This window comes from Oryza glaberrima, chromosome 5 (assembly GCF_000147395.1).
Source record: "Oryza glaberrima chromosome 5, OglaRS2, whole genome shotgun sequence".
Lineage (NCBI taxonomy): Eukaryota > Viridiplantae > Streptophyta > Magnoliopsida > Poales > Poaceae > Oryza > Oryza glaberrima.
The window spans coordinates 18,218,186-18,230,881 of record NC_068330.1 but is presented as its reverse complement, the minus strand read 5'-3'; the positions used below and the strand labels follow the sequence as shown (position 1 = coordinate 18,230,881).

At 39.5% G+C, this 12,696-nt stretch overlaps 1 protein-coding gene across 1 annotated transcript; it reads left to right on the top strand.

The window, feature by feature from the left end:
• The first annotated feature begins 7,122 nt into the window (after positions 1–7,122).
• Positions 7,123–12,459, top strand: LOC127773194 (UDP-glucuronate:xylan alpha-glucuronosyltransferase 1-like). Its single transcript, XM_052299222.1, has 5 exons — positions 7,123–7,430; positions 7,969–8,120; positions 9,891–10,085; positions 10,198–10,835; positions 11,126–12,459. The coding sequence occupies exons 2-5, from the start codon at positions 8,077–8,079 to the stop codon at positions 12,130–12,132; spliced, it is 1,884 nt and encodes a 627-aa protein (XP_052155182.1). The 5' UTR covers positions 7,123–7,430; positions 7,969–8,076; the 3' UTR covers positions 12,133–12,459.
• The last annotated feature ends 237 nt before the right edge of the window (positions 12,460–12,696 follow it).

Here is a 12,696-nt window from a genome sequence, read left to right as displayed (position 1 = left end):
TGAGCTGAGCTGAGTGAGTGATCTGACCAGGATCACACACCACCAATGCTCTCTTCACATTTGCAAGTGGCAAAAGGGCAATTCTTTTGCTGCTAGAGATGGATGACCGTCCAGTAGTCCACTCATGTTGGGATGAACTGTTTGCTCCTATGTGTAAAAATGTCTCCACAATTTATGTATATACAATGCTACTCTTGAGAAATTTCAGGAAAAACTTGTAGGGAATTCCCCCCGGTAGCGTTTGAAACAGATTATTTAGGAAAACTTGATCATAGGGAAATTAAATATCTTAAGAAATGGATTGGAACAAGTGGTCTGAGCAATACCGTAGGAGAAATGTTTTTTAGAAAACGTATTTTGGAAGTATGGATCGAATAATTTGGTGAATAAGCCGAAAATAAAAATAGTGCGGCAAATGTCATATTCATTAGCATTCCAACACTCTTTCCCTCACATTTTGCTAGGCACTACGATGTGAAAATATATCGCGCTTGGGCATAAAAACATCTATATCCACTAGAATGAGCATAAAACGTAACACGCAACGCTCTTGCATAGTCGCATTTCGCAACACGCGACAATGTGAAAACACGTCGAGTTTGTGCATGACAACATCGAACATCCACCGAAATGAGCATAATTTGTGGGGATACCATGGACAATTGGCCTAACTTGCAGAGCCAGTAGGACCAAATTTTGCCAGAAAAAAAAAATCCAAGAATAAAAATCCAGGGCATGCATTTGCTCGTGTGGGGCCATCGTCGGATGCAGTGAAGGACAAGAATAAGTACGAATCACAGAGTTGTGGGACATGGGCTCGTATAAATCTTGAAGAAACCAATGGCCAAACAGCAAGATGTGGCTGCTGAAGATGCCTGGCCAGCTATACTAAGATAAGATTATGATGATATGCACACACACACAATACACTACTAGCATATATGCCCCACTCACCAAACAAGAACTGGACTTGTGACCATTTGAAAAGAATACCTGAAAGTTTTTTTGTGTAAATTTACTCTACTTTCAGTATGTTTATATATAACAACTGAAAGTTTGAGCTTGCATGGCTTTGGAGCTAGTAGCTTCTTCTACTACTAATCTCTCTAGGCTTGCGTTGGAATCGTGTATGGTTCTTCTGCCCTTTTTTAAATGGCACATCATGCTTCCATGACGCTTTTCAGACTCTTTAATTTGCCCACACACCTCTCCAACCGCCACCAATAAGCCGCAGTGCGTAATAATTAAGACCTTGATATTCTGTTTTGGTATTGACCATCCAGAGAAGAAAAATTCTTAGTGTGTGATGTGGAGTTGCTTCCTACTTGTAGCCCAGAAGTAGCCACACTGTGCTTTGCTACTGACAGAGCCGGCAGGAATTTCATCCGAGATGTGTTGTGCGAAAGCAACTGTTCATATCCGCTATCAACAATTCGTGTGTGACCATGACAGGAGGGAATCCATCCTTTATTTTCCGTTATCATGTCATTGTTATCGCAAATTTTGCGGTGTTATAGTAACAACATGCCAGTACGAATGCAATAGATTTTCTTCTTGAACATGTCACTCTTAATTATTTGTCAGTGCTTGGCTTATTAGCGTAGACTATGGTTTGTAAAAGAACAGAAATTTTGTGTTATTCGGTCGCTGCCAATTCTTTAGTTTTGAAGCTTAATTTTAGTGTTGATTTGGGGGGGGGGGGGGGGGGGATTTGTTTTTCATCTTGATTTCTTTATTGTTGATTTATAGCCTTAGCTCAACCTCAACCGATCAAAACCTAAAATTTAGCAATTGAAATTAACTATGGGTTAGTAACCTCAGTGGAGCTAATTTTTAAGCATCATGGAGGAGAAAACAAGAGCGATTGTGATTGAACATTGTAACTTTCAAAAATACTGAATCATCAAGTCTCTTTCGGATAAACGTTTTTCAACAGATCAGAACTGGCTTTCAGGGGTAGTTAGCACGCATTCATGTCATGAATATAACACACCACCACCCATGGTGATGTGCACACCAATCTTGAAGAGATGTATGGACTGGAGTTACACCGGCCACTATGAAACATGGCCAATTAATAGATGCCATCCTACTACTATACTATTAGAGTATGCATCACTGTGCTTCTCTCAAGCATATCTGCATATGCTTCTCCTCCTTTTGACAATAGCCCAATGCAGAGGCTCACTTCTTCTTCAGAACCTCTTTTTTTCCTTGAAGAAAGTTTTGGACTTAACACCTGTCCTAAGATGTCATAAATATTCATCCGAAAAGCTAGTGTCAGCAATCTCAAAGATAAGAAAAATAAAAGAAGGTGGGACTGCAAATATTTATAATTGCTTCATGATATAGATGGCCTCTTGTGCACTTTTTTGGTGATAATGAGATTGCATTGCCTATAAAGCTCCACTACATATTCCATCAAGTATGGGTGACTTGTTCTTGCCTGATGCAGCATCCTGATATGGTTGAAATTTACTCTGTTATTTTAACTTACCAACCGTCGGTGCAACAAGGCAGAAGCATCCAACTATATGTTCAGACTTCAGAATTGTGCACATCCTACTATCCTACTCACCACTCACCACTCACTATACTCACTAGTGTGCATAATTGCATATAAACGAATATATGAAACTTTCATCCAAAAGAAAAAAAAAACTGGACATCTGATGAGTGAAGTAGGTTAGTACACTGGGCCTCCAAAAGAAAAAGAAGAAGAAGAAAAACCAGCGTCTTTCACAGCATCAAATCAATGGATTCGTATCTCTTCTTGTCAGCCTGAATATGTATCAGTAATTCAGTATGGGTTCTGCCGTCCAAAGCAGCTCGGCCGTTTGATCTTCAACTATAGTACTACTACCCCGTTGTAGAATATAAGTATTTTTAAAATTAGGTATGGATATTAAGAAAATAAATATTAAAATGACTAAAAAAGTTTTGATTGGTTGAAAAGAGAAAGTACGTGAAAAAAATAATAGAGAATGGATGTGACCGGTTAAGATGAGAATATGCGTAAAAAATAGCTTCGTTTTAAAACAGAGGATTTTTTTTGCGAGGAACAATCAGTGTCTCCATTTTGATTTTTTTTGTAGTCTTTGCCAACAATGTTACTAAGATATCTTGGCTAATTAATCAATACCCTATCTGTTTTATATTATAAGTAGTTTGACCTTTTTCTAGTCAAACTTTATTAAGTTTGACCAAATTTATATAAGAATTTAGTAATATTTAAAATATCAAACTAGTTTCATTAAAACTAACATTTAATATATTTTGATAATATATTTGTTTTATGTTGAAAATACTACTATATTTTTTTATAGACTTAGTCAAATTTAAAGAAGTTTGACTTAAAAAATAACGGAGGGAGTACTAGTAAACTTAAAAAACCTTGCATAATTCTAAATATGGATAAAGCATGACGAAATAAGCTAATTATAGTTGAAAACTCTAGGCTCCTATCATCTCCTAGTTTCTACTTGCTTTGAAATTTGGCCTAAAAATATATATTTATTGGGTATTGTTTGCTACTAGTACTAGGTACTTATTATATTAACTTGCATCAGAAAAAAATACCTGAACCATAACGAGAAAAACAGACAAGAGGTGCGTCGCATTTGTAGCATCTGCTCATGTGCGCGTGTCACCACTTGCAACTAGCAGTTTTCAAGCATCAGCGGCAAGCGGTTGCCCTAGGAATTCTTAGGTACAAGACAAATAATTCATTGTGTAGGTTTCTGTTTGTGCTTATCTTGCCCACCTGGCTGAAAACAAACATTATTGCCACGAGCAATAGCGTTTTCACTATCAATCCAAGTAAAAAAAGCGATATTTTGTAATTAACGATGGAAAAAAATACGAATATTAGAGAATAAACTAATATCAAATAAATAGAATGGGTGATAATTCGAGCCCAGATCAACTAGTCCACCAGCTTATAAAGCTAGCTGTAAGATCCCTGGACATTTCTCCTAATTAACGATTGGCATATCGAAACCACTTTTTCATGTGTATATTTTTGTACTTTTGGCTATATGTTGCAAGTTTGTAACGTTCATTAATTAGGATTGATATATACCAAAACAATTGCTGGTGCCAAATTTCAAGTGGTATAATCGAGGACCATCCAAAGATTAACAAATTCCCATCCAAACCTGACTTTTTAGCAAATCCAAATGGTTCTATACTTCTATTATTCCACGGTCCCACGAAGCACATTGTTGGCAAGTATTTGTCTGCCTGTTTAATTATACAGTTCTATTCTAGCTATGTGATGAAGATATTGCAAAAATATGGGTACCTATGCCTGGTAACCAATAATGCTATATTTACATGGGTATGGGCAGTTTTAGAAGGCCAATAATGTATATTTACTGAGGTATGGGTAGTTTTAAAGGTTCCTATAATTGCTTTCATATAAAATACTCTTCAGTCGTAAAATATATTTCATCCGTAGTTCTAAAAGGTTCCTATAATTGCTTTCATATAAAATACTCTTCTGTCGTAAAATATATTTCATTCGTACTTAAATATAAATGATTTTGAAGAGATGTAACATATCGTACTGCTATGACTCTAGAAAGTAGTATGTTACATTTCCCCAAAATCCTTTATATTTTAGGATGGGAGAAGTAGTAACCTAATAAAACAAATGAGATAAATTCTAGCATTATCAATCTGGACAACCCTCATTATAACGTTGGAATATGTCTCATCTAGTAAAAGATTGTTATATTTTAGAACCAAAATCTAGCCAGAAGAAATTATAATACAACACACATGCACTCTGCAATTGCATTCGTACATGTATATATACATATGTTGTACTAATAACTTACAAATATATAAGTTGCTCAATCTCCATCGCCGTACAACTATAAGGTACAAGTCAATTTGTTTTATAGCGGCAACATTTTCCTCTCATGGTTTCTTAGATACGAAAAATAAATTACATTTTCAGCCTCTACATCTACAATACGTTGCCCTGCATTGGAGAGATACCAACAACCAATTTCCCTCACCTTTTTAGTTTAACCTATTTAATTGTCCGATCGCTTGAGTAGAAAAACAAATAAAGCAACCAAAAAATATTAATTATTAAAATATTTATATTTATATCATTCACAGTTAAAAGCTAATACAAAAATAAACTAGGATTAAAAAATCCCAAAATTAACACTAAATTATAATCAAAGTTTTAAAAAATTAATTTTAGTTATAGGTTTTTCGCATACACGTTTCTTAAATTGTTAAACGATATTTTTTTTACAAAAAGTTTATATAGAAAAGTTATTTTAAAAAATCATATTAATCTATATTTTAATTTTTTACAGTTAATATTTAATTAATTATACGTTAATTCATCGTTCCGTTTTCCGTGCGGAGGAAATGGGTCCCACCTCTATAAAGAACACAGCTAAAGTCAAAAAACAGACGATGTAAGTGACCTTGTTCAGCAAACAGTGAACCGCCAGTGAAAAGGAATCAACCTGCACTAAGAATGTTCCCTAGCAAACCAAAATCCAAGATATGCCCCAAACCATATGCACCACAACCACTCCATCACATCATCATCTGGTAAAACACACAGCACTGCATTCTTCAGCTTCCTCAATCAGCGATCGCCACTGCATATTGAACTCCAAAATCGCCACCGAGGAGCTAGGTCCCACGCCGATTTAACTCCTGACCCCGATCATGGCCATGGGCGGCTTAGATCGTCTTCCATCCCGTGGCCTTTCCCCCCACCACCGCTATCTGATCTCGCAATTTCGGCAAGGGGAATTCATTCGTCGTCGTCCGTATGTGTACGCATGATCAACCTCATCGCAATTATACAACATCGATTCGATCTAGGTTGTTGTTTATGTCATAAAAGTTAGTCGATATATCGACTGGTTTTTTTATAACATTTTATTATAACTTGGTCATAATTATGGATGTTACGGTTTTGGTGCGGGGGTGTGTAGACAAGCTGCTTATCAACCTTCATGCTATAGAGGAAAATTTGACATCTCTAGTCTAAGCTAGAAATAAAATGATAGCCTGACATAAGCTCACGTGTTTAAAAAGAAATAAAGAAAGAAAAAAGTTCATGTCAAAAGATAGCCTGACAGACAACAGGTGTCTCAGGTATTTGGATAACAACAGGAAAACATTTTTTTTTTCCAAAAGGACAACAATTAGGAATATATCCCCAATATTTTTTTTTCTCGTTTTACTTACTGCATTCATTCATGAAAAAAAAGATAAGAAAAACCAACTTTGGTAGTCGATTAATTGGTGCATAGCTTTATCCATCGAGATTTGAATACTGCTACGTATAATCTCAAGAGCGTACATTTTAGGTAGGAGTAGGTATTTGCTGAATACCCTTTTTTTTAGACAATATTTACTGAATACCTGGTAATCCATCTCTTATACATTCCTTAAAATGGCACGTTAGAGAATGTATATGTAAACACGTCTTCTATGTATTTTCTGAAAAAAAAGTATAAAGTAAAAGCTAATTTATTTTGGTTTATCTGTTACCAAAAAGTAATACGTCCATTCGAAAAGATCTTACTTTTAGCTACATATAGCTAAACAACGTGACTATTATTTGGGGCAATTACAAATTTACCACTATTTTAAATCGTTATTGCAAAACTGCCATTAGAAAATTACAAAAATACCACTAGAACTATCATTCGAGTGGCATTCTTGCAATATTAAAAAAACCGGTGGCAAATTTGTAAATGCCTCTTATTATTTAGTTATACATGAAAAATATAAAGTTATTTTAGGAGTATTCTTTTCCACTCCAAATAAACACACGCCACAGCAAAATAGGCAGGGAACAAAATGTTTTTTTATTAAAAAAACACATTAAATTCCTGCAACGCTAAGCAAAATCCCTGCACTTTCTTCCAAGGAAGGAAGTGTTTTTCAGTGCTCGCTTTCGTCCTCCCGGGTTAAAGACTCGAGCTTTTTTTTTTTTTTCTGAGATAAGAACACGCACCGACTAAATGTTAAATTTTTTTTCTTCACTCTCTCGATGCGTATGGCCCCCCTTCGAAAGATTTTGCCTTGACCCGAAGTACACCACTGTACGTATAATCTCATAATTGGAAGAAAGAGAAAAATCCATCCCAGTAATCGCCATTGCCGCCGCGGCTCAGTGCGCCGCGCATTCGCTCGCGCTTGCTCTTCTGCCTCCTCCTTCCTCCCCGCGTGAGATGCAATCACGCAATTCTATAAATATATAAACGAGCTTCTCCTCCTCATGAGCTCTCGTAGTATATAGGAGTAGCCTTTGTGGAGAGATACAGAGAGAGGCAGAGGAGCACAAGCCGTCACTCACCTCACCTGCCTTCTTCTTCATCATCATCATCTTCTTCTTCTTCTTCTTCCTCCGCTTCGCCGATTCAGGTTCGCCTTCGCTGCAGGTAACCATGGCGACCCCCTTTTTTTCCTTGTGATTTCGTGGTGTGTTCTTGGTTCTTGAGTTGTGAGTGCTTGTTCCATTGATGGCACCGGTATTTGGTTGATTCGTTGTTGCCCCCCCCCCCCCCCCCCCCCAACACCTTTTTCTTTATTCTTTTTTCGGTCCGTGTTGATTCTGGTTCTCTGATCAACGGCAGAGTAGATTGGTTTTGTTTATTGGGGTTCTTCTCCTTTTTTTTTCTTGGTTTTTTTTGTGGTGTCAGGCTCATGTTTGCATTGGGTCTCCAACTCTGCCTCTTTTCTCTTCTTTTTTTTTTTCTCCTCCTCATCTTCTTTTCTTGACTCCACCGTTCTAGCCTCTCCCTCTCCTGTTCATGGTGTGTAGGTGTCCGTGCTCGCTTCTTCTTTTTCTCATCTTTTTCTCTCTCCTTTTTTTTCTCTCTCCATCTGGTTATCTGTGTTCTTCGTTGTGCCGGTGGCCTGCATGTTTTACATGACATTGCCCTGCTCTTGTTGTTGTTGTTGTCGTTGTCATTGCAGATGAGAAGCGGCGCCTCGGCGGCGGCGGCGGCGGTGTGATTCTCCTCTCCAGAGAGAGAAAGAAGAGAGAGAGAGAGAGAGAGGAGAGGAGAAGAAGCGTGACCACCGATGGGATCGCTGGAGACGCGGTACCGGCCGGCCGGAGCGCCGTCGTAAGATCCCCCCACAATCTCTTCTTCTTCTTCTTCCTCGCGCCGCCGCTTCTTGCCGGCCGGTGGAGACGGTGGGCGACGGCGACGATGTCGACGTCGACGTCGACGTCGTCTTGGTTCTTTCGCTCGCCGCCTCCTCCACTTTAATTACTACTTGCTGCTGGTGGTGTAGTGTAGTGGTTGGTGGTTTAAGCCCTTTCGCGAGCAACCTCTGCATTAGGGGGTGGGCAATTGGGGGTGAATTCCCGTGCGTGCGGTGCGGTTCAATCCAAAATCTTGCGATGAACACACGCACGCAACGGACAGTGGCGCTCGCATTGGTTAATGCGATCGATTGTGTTGTTAAGCGATGGAGCCTTCGCATTTGGTTGATTGTGTTGTTCATCAGGATTTGGCGTTTTGACCTCTTCGTGGACCAACCGCTGAATCTCTTGGATGATGCAATGGTGCCCCGGTATTGTTGATGATGATGGCATGACATGGTCGGCGACTGACTCTTGTGGGATATGCAAGTCTGACTTTGTGCCACTGGTTTTGTTTCCCCCAAAAAAAAAAAAAATCTTTGTGCTATTAGTGCTGGATTGTCACTGTGTGACGTGTAGGGGATGCAGGCTATGGCTTATGTTGCCGTCGGGTGATCTCAGCGTTCTTGGATCATCTCATCGCCTGTGTGCTATACTAGTAGTAGTTGAGTGGTTAGGTTCCTGATTTTTTTTTATGCTTTGTCAGGATTATGTTTGCTTTTGGTTGTCATGGTTGCGAATTCTAATTCGTGCGTCACAACGGGTATTGAAGGGTTGATCCTACTTTGAATTTTGAGTTGATTGAAGCCATGTGAGTGTGTTTGGTGCAAAGTGACCCTTTGTGATTGTGTAGTGATGATTTTTCTGTTCCTCAAAGAAGTGTCTGATGAGTGAAGCAGGAAGGTTGTGAAATAGATGTCCATATGATATTTTTTATAAGAATATTTATTAGTGCTGAGGACTTTGCTTTTGTTGTTTCGGTTTCCTTATTTTATTGGGAAACATCTTTTAGTGTATCTCACTTTCACATCCAACTAGCGGATATACTGCATTTTCTCCTCTCCTTTTCTTTTTTTTATAGAAGAACGCACTTTTGGATACTTTTAATTTGGCATTGCTCTGTGTTTTTGTAATTAAGTGCTTTGAGTATTTTTATAGCATACTCAAGGGATGATATAATAGCACTTCCTGTATATAAAAATTATTCCATATCTACCTTGTTGAGCTAATCATTAGGGGAAAGTAGGTACCTGAAAGTGCTATTTTTACGAGTGTAGCTGCTACATCCTTGCTGCTGTTTTTAGGGGTACCTTTATGCAAGATTTGGTTCACTGAAACTTCCATTTGTGCCTCTAACCTTTTAGTTAAAGCATATGTTCTTCCTATGAGAATCCTCCATTTGTGCCCGCAAAGAGGTCCTCTATCATGCAGAACCGGTTTTTGCTTTGTAGTGACCGTGCACTTGTTGTCTATATGATTGTGATTTAAATGAAAGTGAAAGGGATTAAAAAGGACATTATGCATTCATGTAGTCGCAGAGAGTTCAGAAATTCACATATTGTGGAATCTGCAGCTAACTTATCATTTATTTCGCTAGCATTCTAGGCTAAGAGGAGGCTAAGGCTATCAATGAGTTGACACATTTCTTTTAACTAAATCTTATTTGGCAAAAGTAGTCCATTTATGTCTGAAACTCTGAATGTTTCTGAAAATATATTGAGACTGAATATGTTTCTACCTTCTGCAGTGATGACACAACTAAGAGGAGGACCCCCAAAAGTAGGATTTACAAAGATGTCGAAAATTTTGGAGTTCTTGTCCTTGAAAAGAACTCTGGTTGCAAGTTCAAAACTTTGAGATATTTGCTCCTAGCTATCACTTCTGCGACGTTCCTTACCCTCCTAACTCCAACCTTTTACGAGCATCAGTTACAAAGTTCTCGGTGAGCACAACTTATTCAGAAGTCCCATTGAATTTTCTTATATAGGGTAAAAGGAAAGCCAAATACCTACATGCTGTTATTATTTTCTCATGTGAACTCATTTTCTCTGCAGGTATGTGGATGTTGGTTGGATATGGGACAAACCAAGTTATGACCCACGATATGTATCATCTGTTGATGTTCAGTGGGAGGATGTATATAAGGCACTGGAAAATCTCAATGTTGGTAGCCAAAAGCTCAAAGTTGGACTCTTGAATTTTAACAGCACTGAGTATGGATCTTGGGCACAGTTGCTCCCAGGAAGTGCTGTTTCCATTGTAAGACTTGAGCATGCCAAAGACAGTATTACTTGGGACACCCTGTATCCTGAATGGATTGATGAGGAGGAAGAAACTGATATACCGGCTTGTCCATCACTTCCAGATCCTAATGTTCGAAAAGGCTCACACTTTGATGTTATTGCTGTGAAACTTCCCTGCACCCGGGTGGGCGGTTGGTCAAGAGATGTTGCACGACTCCATTTGCAGCTCTCAGCAGCAAAACTGGCTGTAGCCTCTTCGAAAGGCAACCAGAAGGTCCATGTGCTATTTGTTACTGACTGCTTCCCTATTCCTAATCTCTTCCCGTGCAAGAACCTTGTGAAACATGAAGGCAATGCTTGGTTGTATAGCCCTGACTTAAAGGCTTTAAGAGAAAAGCTCAGGCTTCCAGTTGGATCCTGCGAGCTTGCTGTTCCGCTCAAAGCAAAAGGTTAGTTGCCTTTTTAGTTAACAAATTTTGGCCTAGAGTTTTCAATCTTATTCCACTTATGGTTACCTAGATCAATTGATATGCATGCCAAGAGTCAGGCAATCTAGAATGCTGTCATTAACTAAAACATGTTTAGAACTGTTTTCTGCACATTTAGAATCTAATAGTACATTGTAAATGGCAAGTCTGTCGTGGTTATAGTCTCCATAAACACATGTTAATGTCAGCTTTTAGTCTTTTCTGAACTGAATTAGAAACTCAGTAGCTAACATTTGTTTGTATTGCTGCAGCAAGACTCTACTCAGTGGATCGAAGAAGAGAAGCATATGCTACTATCCTGCACTCAGCAAGTGAATATGTCTGTGGTGCTATCTCAGCAGCTCAAAGCATTCGCCAAGCAGGGTCAACTAGGGATCTGGTTATCCTTGTCGATGACACGATAAGTGATCACCACCGAAAAGGATTGGAGGCTGCAGGCTGGAAGGTGAGGGTTATCCAAAGAATCAGGAATCCAAAAGCTGAGCGCGATGCTTACAATGAGTGGAACTACAGCAAGTTCAGGTTGTGGCAGCTGACCGACTATGACAAGATCATATTCATAGATGCTGATCTCCTTATCCTGAGGAACGTCGACTTCCTGTTCGCGATGCCAGAGATCACCGCAACTGGCAACAATGCGACACTCTTCAACTCCGGTGTGATGGTCATCGAGCCGTCAAACTGCACATTCCAGCTACTAATGGATCACATCAATGAGATAACATCGTACAACGGCGGTGACCAAGGATATCTGAATGAGATATTCACATGGTGGCACCGCATCCCCAAGCACATGAACTTCTTGAAGCATTTCTGGGAGGGGGACGACGATTCTGCAAAGGCGAAGAAGACTGAGCTGTTTGGCGCAGACCCGCCTATCCTCTATGTCCTCCACTACCTGGGCATGAAGCCATGGCTGTGCTTCAGAGACTATGACTGCAACTGGAACATCCCCCTGATGCGCGAGTTTGCAAGCGATGTCGCGCACGCCCGGTGGTGGAAGGTGCATGACAATATGCCCGAGAAGCTTCAGTCCTATTGCTTGCTGAGATCAAAGCTGAAGGCTGGGCTGGAATGGGAACGGAGGCAGGCTGAGAAGGCAAACCTGGAAGATGGACATTGGCGGCGAAATATCACCGATCCAAGACTGACTATCTGCTACGAGAAGTTCTGCTACTGGGAGAGCATGCTGCTGCATTGGGGTGAGAAGAACCCAACGAACAACAACCCTGTGCCAGCGACAATATCAAGCTCATGATCTGTAGATAGCTCAAGATATTATTAGTACACAAAAATCCATCCTATATAGCACTATACATGCATAGAAACAGCTTGTGTAGGTTGCCATGCTTAGGCCTTTCCAACACACAAAAGAAAAAAAAACACCCTCCATTGCTGTCATGGCTGCAGCTGTGTCTCGCTGCGTTGTTGACGGCTAACAATTCTTTCGGGTTGGTTTAGCTAATAAGTTATGGCAAATGTAAATTCCTTGATGAAAAACCTGAGTACTGCGGGAAAGAGATGCTGCACAGAGAGGCTGTCCTTTGTTGGTTATAATGGAAGTAAAGCTTTTCTTGTACTACAACGCAGTTAACAATTACTAGGAATCTAGGATAGTGCAGGAAACATTCCTGAGCTCTTGAACTAGTACCAATTGTGTAGTACGCTGTACGTCTTAAATGTTCATGATTGACGCTGTACGTTTTAAATGTTCATTATTGAGATGCGTACATTACATAAGAGCAGGTACAGTAGCAGGCTATAAGCTAGCTACAATTTAAAAAGATAAATAAGGGGAGAGAAGAGCAGCGGGCTAAAGATT